This window comes from Lithobates pipiens, unplaced genomic scaffold (assembly GCF_037356315.1).
Source record: "Lithobates pipiens isolate NorthernLeopardFrog02 unplaced genomic scaffold, aLitPip1_a1.2 Scaffold_19, whole genome shotgun sequence".
Taxonomy (NCBI): Eukaryota; Metazoa; Chordata; class Amphibia; order Anura; family Ranidae; genus Lithobates; species Lithobates pipiens.
The window spans coordinates 592,147,744-592,170,035 of NW_027507764.1; the positions used below are offsets into that span (position 1 = coordinate 592,147,744).

Consider the following 22,292-nt stretch of genomic DNA (forward strand, 5'->3'; position numbering starts at 1 on the left):
ACCCTGGAGGGTAACAAGGATCTTGATTCCAGGAAACTTCCGTCTCCCTCTCAGGTCCTGGCCCATGGCACTGCGGGAAAGCAAGAAGTCATCAGACCCACTGCTCTTGAAACCTCTCTCAGTGAGACTGATTGTTTGCATACATTTTTGAGACATTTTCCTGCGGGAGAAAAACTTTTTGGTCTAATGAGCAAAATTCGTACCCCAGATATGTCACTTTCTGGGCCGGAATTAAGGAAGACTTCTTTGTTTATTAACCAGCCCAGAGATTGAAGGAAGTCCTGTACAGTCTGGAGATCCGTTAATAACTTTTGGTATGACTCCGCCTCCACTAGGTGGTCGTCCAGGTAAGGGATAAAAGTTATCGCCTTTAACCTTAGCGGAGCCAGCAGTGCTAGTACCCGATCGAACGGTTTAGAGACCAGAGGTTCATAAGCCGATATTTTCCTGGCGGCTTTTTGATGACAAATATATGGGAATAAAATCCCTTGCCTTGATCCAACCGAGGAACCGGGATGAGGACCTCTTGATCTAACGAGTCTCCAATTTGGAGACCCAGGGCCCTCACTTTTACCCGATCTTGGGGAGGGAAGGCGACCAATAATCACTCTGGTGGCTGGCAAGAAAATTCCAGCATGTACCCATTGGTCACTAGGTCCAGGTTGAATGGACTTGAGGTGAATGCTGTCCACTGTGGGAGAAAAGTCCTCAATCTTCTTCCCACTGGGAGACACAAGTCACTGTGGCTTGGCGGGTTGTTGACTTTGGCCACGAAAAAAAAAAAAAAAAAAAACTCTGGCCGTCTGCTTTTTCTTATTCTCTGGAAAGGTCTTTTTTCTATTGGACGTGCGTTCCAGCGCCTCTTGTAGACCTGGGCCAAAAAGAGGATTGCCTGTTAAGGGAAGACCACATAGGCTCGACTTTGAGACAGCGTCGCCATAGGCTTCTTCTGGCTGAATTCACTAAGGCTGAGGTCCTAGCTGTCATTCTTATCGACTCTGCAGAAGATTCAACCAAAAACCCCACTGAACGAAAGAGGAGAGAGAAAGATTTCAGAATCTGCTCTCTAGAGGTACCTGCCAACAAGTGTGTTTGTATTTGTGTCAATCATACTTCTAAATTTCTGACTACACAAGTGGAGGCCAGAGCTGGTTTAAGATTCCCAATGGCGGAGTCCCAGGCTCTGTGAAGAAGGATATTTCCTCTTTTAGCCATCGGATCCCTAAGCGTGCCCATAGCGTCAAACGCAAGACCTATTTTCTTCTAATGAGTGGCCACAAGTCTTGTTAAACTCCCTTCTGCAAAAAAGTTTTATCCCTATTGTGGGGTCACCAGTACGGTATTTGTATATTAAAATCATATCCCCTCTCAGGCGTCTCTTCTCCAGAGAGAATAAGTTCAGAGCTCGCAACCTTTCATCATAACTAATATCTTCCAGACCCTTTATTAGCTTTGTTGCCCTTCTTTGTAGTCGCTCCATTTCCAGTACATCCATCCTGAGGACTGGGGCCCAGAACTGGACAGTATACTCCAGGTACGGCCGGACCAGAGTCTTGTAGAGTGGGAGAATTATCCTTTTATTTCTGGAGTTGATCCCTTTTTAATGTATGCCAATATTTTGTTTGCTTTGTTAGCAGCAGCTTGGCATTGCTGAGCATATCATCTACTAGGACGCCCAGGTCCTTTTCCATCCTAGATTCCCCCAGAGGTTCTCCCCCCAGTCTATAGATTGCATTCAGATTTTTGCCACCCAAATTCATTTTACATTTTTCTACATTGAACCTCATTTGCCATGTAGTTGCCCACCCCATTAATTTGTTCTTTTTGCAAGGTTTCCACATCCCACTGAGAAGTTATTGCCCTGCTTAGCTTAGTATTGTCTGCAAATACAGAGATTGAACTGTTTACCCCATCCCCATCCTCCAGGTCATTTATGAACAAAATAAAAATAGGATTGGTCCCAGCACAGAACCCTGGGGAACCCCACTACCCACCCCTGACCATTCCGAGTACTCCCCATTTATCACCACCCTCTGAACTCACCCTTGTAGCCAGTTTTCAATTCATGTACTCACCCTATGGTCCATGCCAACGCACCTTATTTTGTACAGTAAACATTTACAGGGAACTGTGTCAAATGCTTTTGCAAAATCCAGATATACCACATCTACGGGCCTTCCTTTATCTAGATACACCATGTCTACGGGCCTTCCTTTATCTAGATGGCAACTCACCTCCTCATAGAAGGTTAGTAAATTGGTTTGACAAGAACGATTCTTCATGAATCCATACTGATTACTGCTAATGATACCGTTCTCATTACTAAAATCTTGTATATAGCCCCTTATCCCCTCCAAGAGTTTACATACTATTGATGTTAGGCTAACTGGTCTGTAATTCCCAGGGATGTATTTTGGGCCCTTTTTAAATATAGGTGTTACATTGGCTTTTCTCCAGTCACCTGGTACCATTCCAGTCAGTAGACTGGGGTTGCGGAAGAGACAAATGAGTGGAAGTTCCACTTTTGGGTGGAACTCCGCTTTAAGTAGTGTTAAAAGGATAATGTCTGGTTGGGTTCAGAATGTTTGTACCTGTAAGTAAATGATGTCCAGGAGATTCCCAGGACAGGTCCACCCTTACCTGTTCGGAGAGGTGTATACGACCGTTCTCCGGCTTCGTAGAGAGGCCTCTTCCTCCACATCTGTTGCTTGGCACGCTGTAACAGTTCAGGTTCTGGGACTGGAAGTCCTGAAATAAAATAAAAAATTGTATGTCATAAGAGTGGTTCACGGATACAGCTCTTTGCAGACAAAACGGTGCCAACCACAAACCAAAGAGAATGCCATCAGAGTTTGTTCACATCGGTGAGCTGTGGCAACACAAAAGGCTAAACCCATGTTACTGCAAACACAGTGGCACACCAAGCTGACCGCAAGTAAATGATGTACAGAAGCATGTACAGGAGTTTCCCAGGACAGGTCCACCCTTACCTGTTCGGAGAGGCGTATATGACCGTTCTCCAGCTTCGTAGAGAGGCCTCTTCCTCCAATTCTGTAGCTTGGCACACTGTAACAGTTCAGGTTCTGGGACTGGAAGTCCTGTAATAAAAAAAAAAAAATTGGATGTCAAAGAGTGGTTCATGGATACAGCACTTTGCAGACAAAACGGTGCCAACCACAAACCAAAAAAGTATTAAAGCAATGCTATCAGGGTTCGTTCACAGGAGGAACGTTGTGGTAACACACAAGGCAAAATGCATATTAATGCAATGCACAATGGCACACCAAGCCGAATATAAAATGTGGTGTCATTCATTTTCAAGAGCACCCTCTCTAGTCTATAGAACACACCTGCCTTATAGCTCTACAGAAAATAAAACATGTAACCTTTTCTAGGAGTCCATTGAAGGGACACAGGAATGTAGTAATTCTTTAGATATTCAGCCAACCCCTGAATAACGCCGCCTCCAAGAATCATGCCTCATTTTTATGAGCAAGCAGTACATAAAACCAATAGCAAAGAGGGGCAGGGCCTGGTAAAAATATTTTTCCTGGAGTCCATTGAGGTAAAGTACAAATATCTTACATTTTCTTTATCATCCATTGAGGGACACAGGAATGTACTAACGTGTAGAGATTTGGGACGACCAAAAGCAGTCTGAGGTGTGGGCAACAGCCACTGAGAGATCCAATGGATGCAGAAATTGTACAAGGAGTACAATGCCTAAACTAAGGCTAAATAAAAAGGGGTGAAGAAAAAATTATGAGAAAGTGCCAAACCAAAGCATAATAAAAAATAAAAAAACACAACACTACCTAGTTAATAGCCAGGAGCTTAAAGTGATTGTAAGGTTTTTTTTTTTTTTACATATCAAACAGATCATACTTGCTTCCACTGTGCAGCTCGTTTTGCACAGAGTGGCCCCGAACATCCTCTTCTGGGGCCCCTCGGTGGCTCTTGCGGCTCCTCCCCACATCAGATAACCCCATAGGACAGGGATATGCAATTAGCAGACCTCCAGCTGTTGCAAAACTACAAGTCCCATCATGGCTCTGCCTCCGGGTGTCATGCTTATGGCTGTCAGAGTCTTGCTATGCCTCATGGGACTTGTAGTTCTGCAATAGCTGGAGGTCCGCTAATTGCATATCCCTGCCCTAGGAGGAGCGCTCTCCTGAGGGGGATACCTTGCCATAGGCGCCAAATGTATGACTCGGCCCCGGGTCATTGGATTTGATAGACAGCAGCGGGAGCCAATGGCTGCGCTGCTATCAATCTAGCCAATCAGGACACGAGACACTGGCTTGAGCTGGCGTGCTCGTCTCCGGCGCAAGAAAAAGAAGGTTCAGGCAAGTAAAAACGGGGGCACTGGGGGGCTGCTGCACTGCAAGAGGTTTTTCACCTCAATGCATAGAATGAAACCTAGCTGGAAAAAAAGGACAGCGATTAGTGTGCGGTCATCAGTAGCACCTATATATAAAAAAAGCATAGGGAGGGAGGAGGATAAATTATAATGAAAGTTGGTATAAAAACCATCAGGACCAGAAAGATGAGGAGGCTTTCCAACCAAGGGGTGCAAGGGGAGTGGTATCCACAGTATAGCTAGTTTAATAAATATATGATTGTAGGATTCAAACATGTAAAAGGGCAAAATTCTGTGTACAGTAGGAATGCATGTACTAGCACGAGGAGGAGGAGAAAGGAGGAGGAGAAAGGTGTTTTGGCCCAACTGGCTTGCTTTGATTGCCATCGATTTTACCTTGGAATTTCGTGGTGGAATGCCCTCCAATTGCTTTATTGTAATTGATGGTTGTATAAATTGCATTTGATATTATATTTAAGTGTACATATGCCATTTTGTTCTCAACTTCGATAGTTAATCAAAAAGCCTCCAAAATCAACAGGATACCATCGTCCCAATACGTATATAAGAAAAAACTGGGCATATAGCTCAGGTTTAAATGGCGCGCTCGAGATTTGAATCTTCAGAGCGCTGCCTGTGTGGAGACGAGCAATGCGCAGGACTTCTGAGCTTCAGGTATTGTCCCTTCGTTCTGACTCTACATATGTTTCAGTCACATGTATCTCCTTTCTTGATTCGTCTAAATGATTTGTCACTGACTGACTATGCTTACCCTCTATTCTGAATCAGGAAAAATCTGTAACTGAAACTCTGGACATCCCCTATAGAAAACTTGGTGACATCTTAGAAGTATTTGATCTAACTATCTAATTTATTTGGGGTATGTCCTTTGCTTAAATAATAACAATCCTCTGAGGTGCACACTGCTTTTATTGACCATGGCTCACTGGGTGCCTTTTGTCAACATGAGAGATCTTACCTGTTTATCTCTATACTCATTCTTTTATACTGCTTTATTTTATCAGCCCATGGTCTTTGATACATTTATTTCTTTCTATTGAACATCGTCTAAATGGACCATTGCATCTATATATATTTATATATTTTTTTCAGTCCTTGTATGCGCTGTTCAGAGTCTCTCCACCTTGCCCCCCGTGTCCGCCCTTAGGGGGGGCACCCTGTTTTGAGGGTGTCTCGAAGTAGGTCGCTCGTGTGCTGTGGGTTGGGAGCTCCAGGGGTGAGTTATGACCCAATACTGTTTCTCCTAATGTAATTTTGATGTATTGCCTATTTAATACTGCTGTTATTGTTACCTTTTTCTTTTGTAAAAAATTCTTTTGATATTTTGTATGGTATTATTGTATATTTATATATATATATTTTTCATACTAGATTTATAAAAGTGACGTTCCCTGAGGAAGCGGTGTTCTTAGTACCGCGAAACCGGTCGGATTTATGCGTCATCTCTGTATCTCCGTAAAACGTTTAATTGTTTAGAACTTGAACCTATTGGGTCCTGTGATTGGATTTAATAATGTGGTTCTGCTACAGCAATGTCTTTGTATTATCTTTTATATGGATCAAATTATAATAAAATGTAATTGTGTTTTAATGATTGTTTCACATTAATTTCTGATACCGCAATAGTCCCTGTTCCCACTGAACCAATTGGAAACTCATCTCTTTGAGGTTGTTTCCTCTTGGTTGTTCTGAGCTATATGCCCAGTTTTTTCTTGTTCTCAACTTCAGTTGTATCAATATGTAGTGCTCCCGAAGAAGGCCATCTGGCGAAACATGTTGAGCGAATGCCATCTGCAAACATATTCCGCTTGGATTTTCCTTGCTGGTCATTTTTAAAAATATATTCAACAGTATTGTATGCATTTTTTTTTTTTTAACATTTATGTACAATAAAGCCATTTTATACCACTTGTGTTCTGCCACCTTTAGGCTGCATTCACACCTAAGCGTTTCAAAGTCGCGCATTTTTGCCACGATTTTGTTCAGGTCACCAATGTAAAAAAGGCAGAAAAACACCTGTAATCTGCCGCAAAGAGGCTCATGTTCTTTTTTTAAGGTGTATTACTTCAGGTAACAAAATGCTCGGATGTGAACAGGCGCCACTGAAATTTATGGGATTTTGCTTGTTGGGCCTTTTTGAGAGAGAGAGAGAGAAGAGAGAGGGGAGAGAGAGAGAGAAGAGAGAGGGGAGAGAGAGAGAGAAGAGAGAGGGGAGAGAGAGAGAGAAGAGAGAGAGAAGAGAGAGGGGAGAGAGAGAGAGAAGAGAGAGAGAAGAGAGAGGGGAGAGAGAGGGGAGAGAGAGGGGAGAGAGAGGGGAGAGAGAGGAGAGAGAGAGAGAGAGAGAGAGAGAGAGAGAGAGAGAGAGAGAGAGAGAGAGAGAGAGAGAGAGAGAGAGAGAGAGAGAGGAGAGGGAGAGGGAGAGGGAGAGGAGAGGGAGAGGAGAGAGAGAGGAGAGAGAGAGAGAGAGAGGGGGGGGGGGGAGAGGGAGGAGAGGGAGGAGGGAGAGACACACGTCCCCATTACTAGTAAAAAAAAAAAAAAATTGCCATAAATCTAGCCCCCATTTTGTAGACGCTATAACTTTTATGCAAACCAATCACTATACGCTTATTAAATAAAAATTTATTTTTTATTTACCAAAAATATGAAGAAGAATACATATCGTCCTAAACTGAGAAAAAAAAAAAATGTGCTTTTAAAAAAACTGCAGATATTATAGCAAAAAGTACAAAATAGTGCGTTTTCCAAATTGTCGCTCTTTTCTTGTTTATAATATAAAACAATAAGCAAAAAATAAAAACCGCAGGGATGATAAAATACTACCAAGAAGAAAGCTCTATTTATGTGGGTGGGGGGGGGGAGAATGTATAAAAAAAATAAAATAAAAAGGACGTCAATTTTGTTTGGGTACAGCGACCGAGCAGTTGTCAGTTAATGCAACGCAGTGCCGAACTGCAAAAAATGCTCTGGTCATTGAGCAGCCAAATCTTCCGGGGGTGAAGCGATTAAAGTCCCTTTCTTTTTTGAATGAATTATGTATTGTTGGGATGTGGTGCCTTTGATCCCCAGGTCTATCTGTATTTTTTCTAAATAAATAGAATGGCCTGTTTGCTGACCTCACAAGTACAAGACTTAAATAAAAGATAAAAAGATGGATATTTTGTTGCAAGAAAGGGAGGCAACCTTACGTACAAGACCCCCACTGCTTAAAGTGGGGAACATTTGATGCAGGAATTTTGGAAACAATACTCAGGTCTAGAAAGGAAACTGTGTGGAGACCACTGATCAGAAGAAAGTTGGAAAAAGCTCTTTAACTTTGTCAGAAAGAAGCCATGATTGATTGCACTGGTTGATTCCAGGTCTTCTACATAGGAGTGTATTGGGGAGGTCTTTGGAGAAACAGCTCTTAAAAGAACAGGCTTATCCTCCTAACTGGCAGGTAGAGCACACTGCATCATTACAAGCACTCAGGACCTTATCAATGGTAGCTGGTGCTCAAAATTTGGGGAGGGGGGGGTTGCACAAACAAACTTAAAAAACAAACAAACAAACACACAAACACACAAACAAACACACAAACAAACACACAAACAAACACACAAACAAACACACAAACAAACACACAAACAAACACACAAACAAACACACAAACAAACACACACACACACACACACACACACACACCTCAATTGCAGCCTCACTGTACCCATCAAACGCTCCCACCGTGCCATCAAATGCCACCACTGTGCCATCAAATGCCGCCACTGTGCCCCCCCCCACCTGATCGTCATCTGTACGGCACTTACACTGTCTTGGTGGGGCAGGGGTAACAGCGGCGGATGCTGTTCTCCATGCGTCTTATCCTATAGGCGATTGAATGCCTTGCATCCAATCACAGCGCCTGTCGTTTCAGCCAATCAGGCGACGGGTAAAAAAAACCTGAGCACCTAATTGGCGGGTCAGTGTTAGGAAAGCGAATGTTCTAACACACCTGGGTGAACTGCGAGCGCCATGGTGCTTGCAGGTCTCCTTTTTTGATGCCTATGGCTCTAATCCCGGGAGGTGCGGCGGCCATAGATGTGGGGAGCGGTGGCCATAGGTGCGGTGTCCACTCCTCCTCACAGCGTTCTGCAGGTCCGGGCTGTGATCTCCTCCTCTCCTTCTCCCGGAGGTGCGGGGGAGCGGTGGCCATAGGTGCGGTGTCCACTCCTCCTCACAGCGTTCTGCAGGTCCGGGCTGTGATCTCCTCCTCTCCTTCTCCCGGAGGTGCGGGGGAGCGGTGGCCATAGGTGCGGTGTCCACTCCTCCTCACAGCGTTCTGCAGGTCCGGGCTGTGATCTCCTCCTCTCCTTCTCCCGGAGGTGCGGGGGAGCGGTGGCCATAGGTGCGGTGTCCACTCCTCCTCACAGCGTTCTGCAGGTCCGGGCTGTGATCTCCTCCTCTCCTTCTCCCGGAGGTGCGGGGGAGTGGCGGCAATAGGTGCGGTGTCCACTCCTCCTCACAGCGTTCTGCAGGTCCAGGCTGTGATCTCCTCCTCTCCTTCTCCCAGAGGTGCGGGGGAGCGGTGGCCATAGGTGTGGTGTCCACTCCTCCTCACAGCGTTCTGCAGGTCCGGGCTGTGATCTCCTCCTCTCCTTCTCCAGGAGGTGCGGGGGAGCGGCGGCCATAGGTGTGGTGTCCACTCCTCCTCACAGCGTTCTGCAGGTCCGGGCTGTGATCTCCTCCTCTCCTTCTCCCAGAGGTGCGGGGGAACGGCGGCTCCTGTGTCCGCCCCTCCATCTCCTACAGCGTACTACTGATCCTCTTCCACCTAAGCGCTAGCCATCCAATAGGATCACTTGACACTTAGGCCAGTGGGGAAACAGTTCTCACAACCTGCCTCCCGATTGGCAGGGAGGAACTTTAGTGTGAAAATAGCGAAAATTTATTCTGCGCCCTGAGCCCTCCCTTTTTTGAAGCCTATTAAAGCCTCTGGCTCTAATCATGTGCTTCAAAAATCCACACGCCCCATTGGAATCTATGCACCTGGCCCCCTGATATGTAGATCAGGGGGCCAGATGCATGGATGGGGGGGGGGGCACCTGTGTGCCCTCTATGGACAGGTCGCCATTGGCCACATCCTCTGGAACTACTCAAAACCCAGAAGGCGGCTGGTCATGTACATGTATGCGACTGTGCCTGTATTTGCCGCCCGATGGCAGTATATTTACTTTGAGTTGTCGGAAGGTGGTTCAGAAAAGGCCCAGTAACAAAATTAAAGTACAAGAGGGACAAAAGAGGTACTACTAGCTAACAACAATGTAACAGCATTGCCTAATGTCTTGCACCTCCTTCCTCCTATAGGGCACCACCATTGTTGGAGTTGTGATGTCACCCCCTTCATCATATGACCGGTGCCTGGGTCTAGGGACTGCATTATGGGAAAAGATCTCACACTCCACCATATGTGGAAGCTCCACGTATTTTGCAGTTCTGGTCACAAAAAAGGGACTTTACACAGAACAAATTGAAGCACTGGTGGATAGGGACTTTAAAAAGGTGCAATATTCTAAGTCAAGTATACTGTAAAAAAAATAAATAAAAAAAAATAAAAAGTATCATTAAAATATACAGGAACAAGGAAGTGCATAAAAGTTATTACAACACAGTGTGCATTATAAACGATGCAGCAAGGTGATATTTTCCAACGTTTCGCCCCTATATCGGGCTTCCTCAGGGGATGCTGTCATTTTGTACACTATAATGCCTTCTAATAGAAGGAACAAGACAGAACAAGCATAATACTTTTGAATTGTTTTACATTTAACATTGACCCTACAGCTAAGAAAAACTTCTAAACTGCTACAGATTTCCTCTACTACTCTCTCTAAAGACGTACTCACTACTCTATTATGTTATAGCACATGCGTGTGTTGTGATAGAGTATGGCTACTGCATTAGCATGAAGACAAAATTTACTTTTGGCCATGTGTGTACATCATCTAAAAAAATAAAATATGATTATTATATATATATATATATAAATATAATAAAAAAATAAAAATAAAAAAAAAAGAAGGATCTATCATTACCCAGGGACTGTAAACTGGCATAGTTTTCATTCATGACTTCATTGTATAGTTGCAGCTGCCCAGGGTCCAATTTCCGCCATTCCTCCTCCGTCATGTACACAGCGACATCATTGAACGTCACATGCATCTAGAAAAGAAGAAAGCCCATCAGTCTGAGAATCGCACAACATTTCTATACTGGATATTAAAAAAGTTTTGGCTGAGAAGCGCTATTGCGATCCTGAAAATGGTGCAGCTACGCAAAGTTCAGAAAGTCCCTTCTAAATATCTCTGCAAAGAGTGAAGGCCATTGGGTGTCAATCATCCAGCACTGTCCAGGCCTCACCCACAGAGGGGTCAATAGATGCGGGTCAGGTAGATCACCAAGTGCTGCCGCTCAGTATTAGGAAAGGACACCCTCCATTCATTGGGGACACGGGCTCTGGCAGAAAACAGCCATCCTTACAAGTTCCCTTTAATAAATCCATAGCGTATGCTCCTCTCCAACACCTCTGCATAAACGAGGCAGCTGCACCGAAGAAGCCCTACAACATATAGACAGCACAGTGGTTAGCACTTCTGCTTTACAACACTAGGGTCAGTTTGAATCCTAACCATGATGCTATCTGCATGGAGTTTGCATGTTCTCCCTGTGCTTGAGTGGATTTCCTGCCACACTCCAGAGGCATGCCGGTATGTTAATTGGCTCCTATATATGTGGCCCTAGTATGTGTATGTACAGTTGTGCTCATAAGTTTACATACCCGGGCAGAATTTATGATTTCTTGGCCATTTTTCAGAGAATATGAGTAAAAGAACACAAAAACTTTTCTCTCACTCATGGACAGTGTTTGGGTGAAGCCATTTATCATCAATCAACTGTGTTTACTCTTTGTCAAGGGATCTGCGGGAAAAGGTAGTTGAACTGTATAAAACAGGAACGGGATATAAAAAGATATCCAAGGACGTGAGAATGCCAATCAGCAGTGTTCAAACTCTAATCAAGAAGTGGAAAATGAGAGGTTCTGTTGAAACCAAACCACGGTCAGGTAGACCAACTAAAATTTCAGCCACAACTGCCAGGAAAATTGTTCGGGATGCAAAGAAAAACCCACAAATAACTTCAGGTGAAATACAGGACTCTCTGAAAACATGTGGTGTGGCCTTTTCAAGATGCACAATAAGGAGGCACTTGAAGAAAGATGGGCTGCATGGTGGAGTCACCAGAAGAAAGCCATTACTACGCAAATGCCACAAAGTAAACCCTGCTTAAAATACGCCAAACAGCACAGAGACAAACCTCAAACCTTCTGGCATAAAGTCATTTGGAGTGATGAGAACAAAAAATTTTGCCTTTTGGCCACAACCATAAACGCTACATTTGGAGAGGAGTCAACAAGGCATATGATGAAAGGTCCACCAGCCCTACTGTGAAACTGTGGAGGTGGGTCACGGATGTGTGAGCTACAAAGGCACAGGAAAGTTGGTCAACATTGATGGCAAGATGAATGCAGAATGTTATCAAAAAATACTGGAGGAACATTTTATTCATCAGCCAGGAAGCTGTGCATGGGACGTACTTGGACATTCCAACATGACAATGATCCAAAACACAAGGCCAAGTCCATCTGTGGCTACAGCAGAATAAAGTGAAGGTTCTGGAGTCTCAGTCTCCTGACCTCAATATCATTGAACCACTATGGGGAGATCTCAAATGTGCCGTTCATGCAAGACGGCCCAAGGCAGCATAGTGGTTAGATGGAGGATATTTACCAAGAGGAATGGGCAGCTTTAGCATCTGAGAAGATAAAGAGCCTCATCCACAAATACCACAGAAGACTTCAAGCTCTCATTGATGTTAAAGGGGACAATACACGGTATTAAGAACTGGCGTATGTAAACTTTTGATCAGGGTAATTTGGGTAATTTCTGTTGTCATTATGATATAAAAAGAGTAAACACAGTTGACTGATAATAAATGGCTTCAGTCAAACACTGACCATGAGTGAAAAGAAAAGTTTGTGTGTTATTTATATTCTCTGAAAAATGGCCAAGAAATCATAAATTCGCCCGGGGCATGTAAACCTATGAGCACAACTGTATGCATGCAGGCATGGAAGACAGGGACCTTAGACTAAGCTTCTTGTATGCATTCAGGCATGGAAGACCAGAACTTTAGACTAAGCTTCTTGTATGCATGCAGGCATGGAAGACCAGAACCTTAGACTAAGCTTCTTGTATGTATGCAGGCATGGAAGACCAGAACCTTAGACTAAGCTTCTTGTATGTATGCAGGCATGGAAGACCAGAACCTTAGACTAAGCTTCTTGTATATATGCAGGCATGGAAGACCAGAACCTTAGACTAGGCTTCTTGTATATATGCAGGCATGGAAGACCAGAACCTTAGACTAAGCTTCTTGTATGTATGCAGGCATGGAAGACCAGAACTTTGGACTAAGCTTCTTGTATGCATGCAGGCATGGAAGACCAGAACCTTAGACTAAGCTTCTTGTATGTATGCAGGCATGGAAGACCAGAACCTTAGACTAAGCTTCTTGTATTATATGCAGGCATGGAAGACCAGAACCTTAGACTAAGCTTCTTGTATATATGCAGGCATGAAAGACCAGAACCTTAGACTAAGCTTCTTGTGTGTATGCAGGCATGGAAGACCAGAACTTTGGACTAAGCTTCTTGTATGCATGCAGGCATGGAAGACCAGAACCTTAGACTAAGCTTCTTGTATGTATGCAGGCATGGAAGACCAGAAATTTAGACGGAGCTTCTTGTATGTATGCAGGCATGGAAGACCAGAACTTTAGACTAAGCTTCTTGTATGTATGCATGCAGGCATGGAAGACCGGAACCTTAGACTAAGCTTCTTGTATATATGCAAGCATGGAAGACCGGAACCTTAAGCCGCGTACACACGGGCGGACTGTCTGGCCAACTAAGTCCGTCAGACAATCCGACAGACAGTCCGTCCTACTTTCGAATGAACGGACTTGACCACACACGATGAACAGACAGTCCGCTGAAAGCTTGCGCGATGACGTGTACAGCACGTACGACGGGACTAGAAATACGATGTCCAATACACTGCAATGCAACCTTCGGCCGTGTAAATCCTTTCTGAGCATGCGCCATACTTAGTCCGTCCAACTTGCCTACACACGAGCGGACTGTCCGCTGAAACCAAAGTTGGACGGACTGTATTACGGAAATTCCGAAAGACTTAGTCCGCCAGACTGTCCGCTGAAAAAGTCCGCTGAAGCCCACACACGAGCGGACTGTCCGCTGAAACACGTTTCAGCGGACTAAGTTGGACAGACAGTCCGCCCGTGTGTACGCAGCCTTAGACTGTAAGATTCTTGCAGGGACTGATGTAAAATGTATGTAAAGCACCATGAAAATGGTCGGCACTATACAAATACTAGTATTAAATAAACATTTCTAACAAGAATATGTACAAGCAATGTCAGGAAGGTATGAAGTGTTCCTGATATCCACACTCCTGGTGCAAAAACAACATGGGGGGGGGGATCAGCCATGACAGCTATCCCCAACCATTTTCATGCTTATTATTTTTCATAAACATTTTATGTTTGTAGCCCTGAATCTTACAGCTCTTTCCGCAGGTATACAAAAGAACAAGGTTCAAATTATAGTTTTTCAAATGGCAGCAGTACTTGGTGTCTAGCCACTTGCCCTCCAGAATATTCACCCCCCCCCCCCCCCCTCCTTTCATGACCAGGCCATTTTTTTTTTTTTTTGCAATTCAGCACTGCGTTACTTTAACTGATAATTGTGCGGTCATGCAAGTTGTACATGAATTCGATTTTTTCCTACAAATCTTGGATCTTCTTCAAACTGTAATCTACATGGCACTCTGAGCTTAAAGTGGTTGTAAACCCTTACAAACGACTTTGACCTACAGGTAAGCCTAGATTAAGGCTTACCTGTAGGTCCAAGAAATATCTCCTAAACCTACACGGTTTAGGAGATATTTGGCAAAAGACAGGCACTGCTGTCTACGGCGCATGCGCCGTAGACAACGGCGCGCAAGCGCACTGAGCGCGCCGCTGTTAATGGTGATATGCCGCGAGTGGCGGCTCCCGTGCGCACCAGGTATCTTGTGGGAATTCACCATAAGGAGGACAAAGCATAAAAGACACCTTGCATGGTGAAATACAACCAGTAACGGTTTATTGAAAAAAGTTAAATTTAAAAGTAAAATACATAAAAATCACGTGATAAAAATTGCAATGTGGGGGGAACAGAAAAATGCAGGCCTGCATTTTTCTGCTCCCCACATTCCAATTCACCTTATGGTGAATTCCCACAAGATACCTGGTGCCAAGTTCCACAGTTATTCACGGCTCGGAAGGTGTATCTGCTTCTTCTAATTGGAAACTACGAGGAATTCCGAGAGGAACCACCATCTAACGGGTTGTATCTTGGGTGGCATTGGAGCCCCCTACAAGCCTTTACGACACACTACTATAGGGTGGATGTGTCCAACTCATCTGGTAAGAGTATCCACCTTCTTTAATTGTCATACAATTCGTTCATGAGAGGTTCTGAGAGGGTTGAGAGCCATTATTCCAGGAATGCCATTTGATTAATTCAGAAGTCCTAAACACACCACTTTGAAGTCCATGGAGATTGACTTTGGGATGGTTTACATCCCTTTTGGACTTTAGTGGACTCTTTGTCACTGTTACAGGATTGTTATCACTTTCATTATACTCACACTTATTTATCTAGGTGCTTTGAAGCGCTGCACCCATTTATATAATTTTTAGTATAAGGTTAAACCTCTTTACTTCTAATTTTAAATGAGCGGCCACAAGTCGAATTAAACTCCCTTCCGTGGAAACTTTTTCTCCCTATTGTGGGGTCACCAGTCCGGTATTTATATATTGTGGGGTTACCAGTCCGGTATTTATATACTGTGGGGTCACCAGTCCGGTATTTATATAATGAAATCATATCCCCGATCAGGCTTCTCTTCTCCAGAGAGAATAAGTTCAGAGCTCACAGCCTTTCCTCATAACTAATATCCTCCAGACCCTTTATTAGCTTTGTTGCCCTTCTTTGTAGTCGCTCCATTTCCAGTACATCCTTCCTGAGGACTGGTGCCCAGAACTGGACAGTATACTCCAGGTGCGGCCGGACCAGAGTCTTGTAGAGCGGGAGAATTATCGTTTTAGCTCTGGAGTTGATCCCCTTTTTAATGCCAATATTCTGTTTGCTTTGTTAGCAGCAGCTTGGCATTGCTGAGCCCATCATCTACTAGGACCCCCAGGTCCTTTTCCATCCTAGATTCCCCCAGAGGTTCTCCCCCCAGTCTATACATTGCATTCAGGATTTTTGCCACCCAAATGGATCATTTTACATTTTTCTACATTGAACCTCATTTGCCATGTTGTTGCCCCTCCCCCTATTCATTTGTTCAGCTCTTCTTGCAAGGTTTCCACATCCTGAGAAGTTATTGCCCTGCTTCGTTTAGTACCATCCACAAATACAGAGATTGAACTGTTTAGCCCATCCCCATCCTCCAGGTCACCTATGAACAAATAAATAGGATTGGTCCCAGCACAGAACCCTGGGGGACCCCACTACCCACCCCTGAACATTCCCAGTACTCCCCATTTATCACCACCCTCTGAACTCGCCCTTGTAGCCAGTTTTCAGTCCATGTACTCACCCTATGGTCCATGCCAATCGACCTTATTTTGTACAGTAAACGTTTATGGAGAACTGTGTCAAATGCTTTTGCAAAATCGAGATACACCACATCTACAGGACTTTAGCTTGATGGCAACTCACCTCCTCATAGAAGGTTAATAGATTGGTTCATGAAGAATCGTTCTTGCCAAACCAATGCCGATTATTGCTAATGATACTGTTCTCATTACTAAAATCTTGTATATAGTTCCTTATCATCCCCTCCAAGAGCTTGCATACTATTGATGTTAGGCTAACTGGTCTAATTCCCAGGGATGTATTTTGGGCCCTTTTTAAATATTGGTGCTACATTGGCTTTTCTCCAATCAGCTGGTACCATTCCAGTCAGTAAAAATTAGGAACAATTGTCTGACAATTACTTGACTGAGTTCCCTAAGTACCCTCAGGTGCAAGCCATCCGGTCACAGTGATTTATTAATGTTAAGCTTCCCAAGTCGAATTTTAATGCTGCTTCCTGTGATGTGTCTTGAGGATAAACACTGCAGTTTTGGTTACTGAAGCGCCCCCCCCCTCCCCCAATTCCTTTGTTTTCCATCCTTGCTGCTAATCCAGATTGTGATAGGAGATCCGCCTTCCCATCCTCCCTCAGATTAGGGGGTCTATAGCATACTCCCAGTATTATTTTCACCCTTAGCTTCATCCCTTTGAAGCTCTACCCATAAGGATTCCACCTCCTCCCTAGCTCCCTTAGTGAGGTCATCTCTCACATTCGCTTGTACATTATTCTTGCTATACAGACATATCCCCCCCCCTTTTTTACCCTCTCTAGCCCTGCGTTGAATGTATACCCTTGAATGGTTGCCAGTCAATCAAGAAAGCTGTAGAACCAAGTCTCTGAAATTCCCACAAAATCCAAATCCTCCTCGTACAACAGTATCTCTAGTTCACCCATCTTGTCTGCCAGGCTCCTGGCATTGGTGAACAAGCCACGTAGTTTAGACCAGTTGGGTTGCATACTTTCCTCTTATTGGGTGTTCTGAGATTGCAACTAGAACTTGTTACTATATTTATCTTGGGTTTATGTGCTTTAGACAACCTACCACTAATGCCCCCAATACTACCATCTGGACCAAGTTCCGCACTGACCATCTCTACCCCTGGACCCCCCCCCCCCATTGCCTAGTTTAAAAACCCCTCCAACTTTTTGTCCATCTTTACTCCCAGCACATCTGCAAAATATTATGTTATGAGTGCGTGGAACAACATGCATGATACATGAGTGACATCAAAGAAGCAAAAGGCAGAGCCTTGAAAGCATTAAAAAGGTGTGCAAAGAGCTATGCAATACAATAGACTGTATTGTGGCAAGGACCACAAGAAAGAAATTATATAAAAGCTAGGCGATGCACTGAAAATTTCAGCGGGCAAAACATATTGGCTGAAAATTGTGTCATTGGCATTTTGCCGATAACGAAAAAAGGTGCAGATAATGGCACCTGAAAATGCACACGATTTGGCTGTAGTGTGTTTTTCATAGATCGTGCGACTCAAAAACCGCATCAAAAACATAAATCATGCGTTATTGATGAGTCTTTGCTGTGTTTTCAATGCATTTCAACAGGAAGGTCTGTTTTTGTTGCATTCTTTTTTTTTTAACTCATCAAAAATGCAGCAAGATTTTTACCACAATGGTAGTAACGGACCAGTGTGAAGACATACATAGAATTTAAGGGAATGCATTTTTCTTGAGCTTTTCATACACTAAAAGGTGCCGATAATGGGCGACAATAAATTCATATTAATTTAAATTCATGATAGTAAAGGGATTGTAAAAGTCTGAAGGTGCAATCTATGCATTAAGTTTAAAAAAAAAAAAAACCTTCTCTGTGCAGCAGGACCCCCCCCCCCCCCCAATACTTACCCGAGCCCCATCCATATCCATGAGTGCCTCGGCCATCTAGCGTGCTCCCCTCCCTCCTAATTGGCTGAGACACAGCAGTGGCGCTACTGGCTCCCACTGATATCAAATTCAGTTGAGAGAGAGAGAAAAAAAGACCGCAGCTCTGCGTCTGAATGAACACAGGGAGCTGCAGCTTGGTTCGGATGACCCCCATAGCAAACTGCTTTCTGTGGTGGACACTTGACAGGAGGGAGGGGCCAGGAGAGCCGAAGAGGGACCTGAACTGAGGAGGATCTGGGCTGCTCTGTGCAAAACCATTACAGAGCAGGCAAGTATTTTTTTTATATAGAAAAAAAATTAATAAATAAAAAAGTTAAAACAGACTTTACCACCACAACAGAAGCCCAATGGACCAGTGTGAAGACATACATGGAATTTAAAGGGATGCATTTTTCTTGAGCTTTTTTGCACTAAAAGGTGCCAATAATGGCCGACAATAAATTCACGATATTAAATGAAAAAGTTGAATGTAATACAAAAATATATAATTTTTTTAAACGGCCATTTTCAGGTTTCGGTTTTCTGCCAAGTGCATCCTGCATTTTCGGCACCCTCTAATAAAAAACACGTTAACAAAAAAAAAAGTTAATTTTTGGGGTGATATCTGGATATAAAAAAGCAAAAAAAAAAAAAAAAAAATAGTGAAGCTCTGTATCGATAGCTGAATAGGTTACAACTACTAATAAGGATGCTGGGGCTCTTCACTCTGGTTACTACACTGACTGAATTAATCTGACGGAGAGGAAAAAGTAAAAGTTCAAAAGTAGAGTTCAATGTAATGAGTAAATATGACTGCCACCACGTACATACTGTATATATTTGCAAATTATTGGAAACCAAGTATTAAATTAAATATTGATAATTCTATGTATATTGAGAGAATATCAACTTTGGCCTCAAAAATTATATTAGGTTACCTTTTATTAATCAGCTTTAGAACAACTCTGGAAAGTGCAAGAGGAGACTTCCGGGACAACCTACAGCTACGAAAGTGATCCAGTTATATAGCTGGACGGGCGCAGAGATATAACAGATTTTACACGGCTGATATATCTTGTCGGTCTGACAAGATATCTTATCGAGAAGCGGCCCGATCACTACCTTCCGTTCTCTAGAAGCGTCCGGATCACTACCTTCCGTTCTCTAGAAGCGTCCGGATCACTACCTTCCGTTCTCTAGAAGCGTCCGGATCACTACCTTCCGTTCTCTAGAAGCGTCCGGATCACTACCTTCCGTTCTCTAGAAGCGTCCAGATGACTACCTTCCATTCTCGAGAAGAGGCCGGATCACTACCTTCCGTTCTCTAGAAGAGGCCGGATCACTACCTTCCGTTCTCTAGAAGAGGCTTGGAACAAAACTAATTGCACATGTCTACCTGGCACACTGCTGGCAGCCAGGCCGCAGCCCAATCGTATTTGCACGATCCGGATTGGCGTTGTCAGGTCACCTGAGACCAGGTGACAGATGCACTCCGTAATGCCCTAAATACACAGAATAAATTAAATAAATTTTGACAAGATAGCAGTGCAAAACAGTGATAAATACACATTCAATAGTGTCCACAAGTAGTCAAAAATACAAAAAAAAAATTAAAAATCCTGAAAAACATAAAACCTCCAGAATAAAAATAAGAAAAGTAAAGTCCCAAAAGCAGCAGAATGTAGGGACAGTTGTACAAGAGACAGACATTCAGAGTTACACCACATGTAGACCACCCATCCGGCAAAAAAAAGAGAGGGGGGGGGGTGTTGGGTGCTATTTTTCTCCTGTTGTCTCATAGCCCACAATAGGACCCCCACCCCAGGATCAGCTTACACTTTTACCCCCTGCTATGATCGATTTAGAGGGATGGCAATAATCCGCAAAAATGTTATTCTCAGCCGAAAGATTATCCGATTGTCTAGTAATGCACACCCAGTGTAACGATGTAGTCAGAGTACAAAAAACATTCCTAAAGTAAAGTGAATTTGGCTTTAAATAGCAAAAGCAGGCTAAAAAATAAAAGTAAACATGTGAGCCGAGTAACAAATCCAAGAAGGCTAATAAACAAAGAGCAGACAGGTACCTTTTCCTTTCTCCTTCTATTGTTACAGCCTGAAGCCTTGTCGTTATAAAACTATGCAAATAGCAACTTTCCCAAAAAGGAGATTTGCATGGGTACAGGCATGCCATGTGACAATGCCAAGGTCTAGCATTATACCTTGGCACCAGTAATTGTACTATGGGATGAGGGTGGTGCTCTGTCCTACTGCCACATTAAAAAAAAAAAAAAAAAAAAACCCACACACACATCAGTAGAGGTTTGTGCAGTTCTGAGGGAACAGGGCCTGGAAGGTAATGTCTGTGCTGAAAAAGATTAAAGCGAACTTGGTTATTCACCCAAGTAGGGCAAAGCAACAGACTCCTTTCTCCGGCTGCATATACTCACCCACCAGGTCTGAAGAAAAATAACCTTGGGGAGGCTTCAGATAGCTCAATCCTGAGGATTCACCCCCATCCCCATATGACAGCACTGATCCATTCACTAGCATATACTCTAAATAATTGCATTTTTATTTTTTGCCTCTGATAAGGCCGATCTGACGAAACGCGTTCCCTGGGAGAGCGTGGAGAACGGGTGTGCTGCATCAAAGGGAGTTTTGTGACAGCTGCATCTGCACATTTAAAAAAAAAAAAAAAAAAAAAAAAAAAGGGAGGATAGACTTAAAGAGACACATACCAATGCCGTTTACATGTGAGTGCATTTATACGGGTTTATAAGACGAACATCTCCGCGGCTGAATGGAGAAACACAGGATTTGGCAAAAGAGTCCTGTCCTCCTCTCTAGTGCAGACTGCTGAGACAAGGTGTGGGGGGGGGGGGGGTGAGATGAAGGGGGTTGGTGCAAGGTCCACATGAAATGGCCTGGAGGGCCGGATTCAGCCCTCGGGCCTTGCATTTCACACATGGGCTCCAAGTCGTTCCAAAACGACCCCAGCGGGTTTTTAGATTTGTTTTTAAATATCTCCAACAGCTGCCCCTGAAGTAGTGGCCTGTGATCCAAAAAAAAAAAAAATGTGTTGGGCCTTCCGAGTATGGCCAGAAATGGGATGGGAAGGGGATCACCGCTCCAGGTGGGTGGAAATGTGGGTCTAGAACTCTCCTCGGAACTGGAACACCAGGTGCTGGCTAAGCATTGGGCAAAAAGAAAGTTCTGGACAGCTGCACTCTGGGTGCTATAGCCTTTATTTGTAAAAATAAATAAAATGTAATTATATAATTACATTTTATTTATTTTTTTACAAATAAAGGCTATATTTCCCAGAGTTTTACAGACACACACAGCGGGTAAAATAAGTATTGAACACATAACCATTTTTCTAGGGAAAGCCAAGACATCAGCTGAAATCTATCAGTAATTAGAAAGCAATCCTGCCCCTTGTTAGTGCAAACTAATATCAGCTGGTTCAGTCTCACCTGATGGCCTATAAAAGGTGTCTCATTACCAAGGTGTCACAAGAACCATCTCATGATGGGTAAAAGCAAAGAGCTCTCTCAAGACCTTGACAACCTTATTGTTGCAAAACATACCAATGGCACTGATTACAGAAGGATCTCTAAACTTCTGAATGTTCCAGTGAGCACTGTAGGGGGCCATAATCCAGAAGTGGAAAGATCATCATTTCACCATAAATGGGCCACGACTAGGTGCTCCTCGCAAGATTTCTGACAGAGGAGTGAAAAGAATTATCAGAATAGTTGTCCAAGAGCCAAGGACCACTTGTGGAGAGCTTTAGAAAAGACCTGGAATTAGCAGGTACAACAATAAGTAATGCACTCACCCGCCATGGCCTGTATGCACGCTCACCACGCAACACTCCATTGCTGAAGAAAAAGCATGTTGAAGCTCGTTTTAAAATGTGCTGCACAACATCTAGACAAGCCTGTTGTGACGGACTCCGGATACCCTGTTGGGTATTTCCAACAAGAAGCTGCTTCCCAAGTCTTGGAACACGAGACCAATGGATCTGGCTATAGAAACCCCAAGAACCAGACGACAACAGCAATCTTGGAGCAAACTAGAATAAGAACTGCTTTATCTGAGAAACACACACTGAATTTATACAGAAAACCATCAGATAAGGGCTACTCCCATGATCTCACACAATGGTCACTTTAGACAGAGCTAATCCTATTATGACAATGACCACCTTAGACAGTCAGGCTT

The 22,292-nt window shown here is 43.7% G+C and overlaps 1 protein-coding gene across 2 annotated transcripts in view; it reads right to left on the minus strand.

The window, feature by feature from the left end:
* Nucleotides 1-22,292, minus strand: part of LOC143997783 (uncharacterized) — a 99,309-nt gene that overhangs the window by 21,788 nt on the left and 55,229 nt on the right. For both annotated transcript variants that reach the window (XM_077493577.1, XM_077493578.1), the window contains exons 2-4: nt 10,453-10,579; nt 2,991-3,098; nt 2,641-2,748 (exon numbers count right to left, since the gene is read on the minus strand). In XM_077493577.1, the coding sequence (XP_077349703.1) occupies nt 2,641-2,748; nt 2,991-3,098; nt 10,453-10,579 (343 nt within the window). The remainder of the gene's footprint in view (nt 1-2,640; nt 2,749-2,990; nt 3,099-10,452; nt 10,580-22,292) is intronic.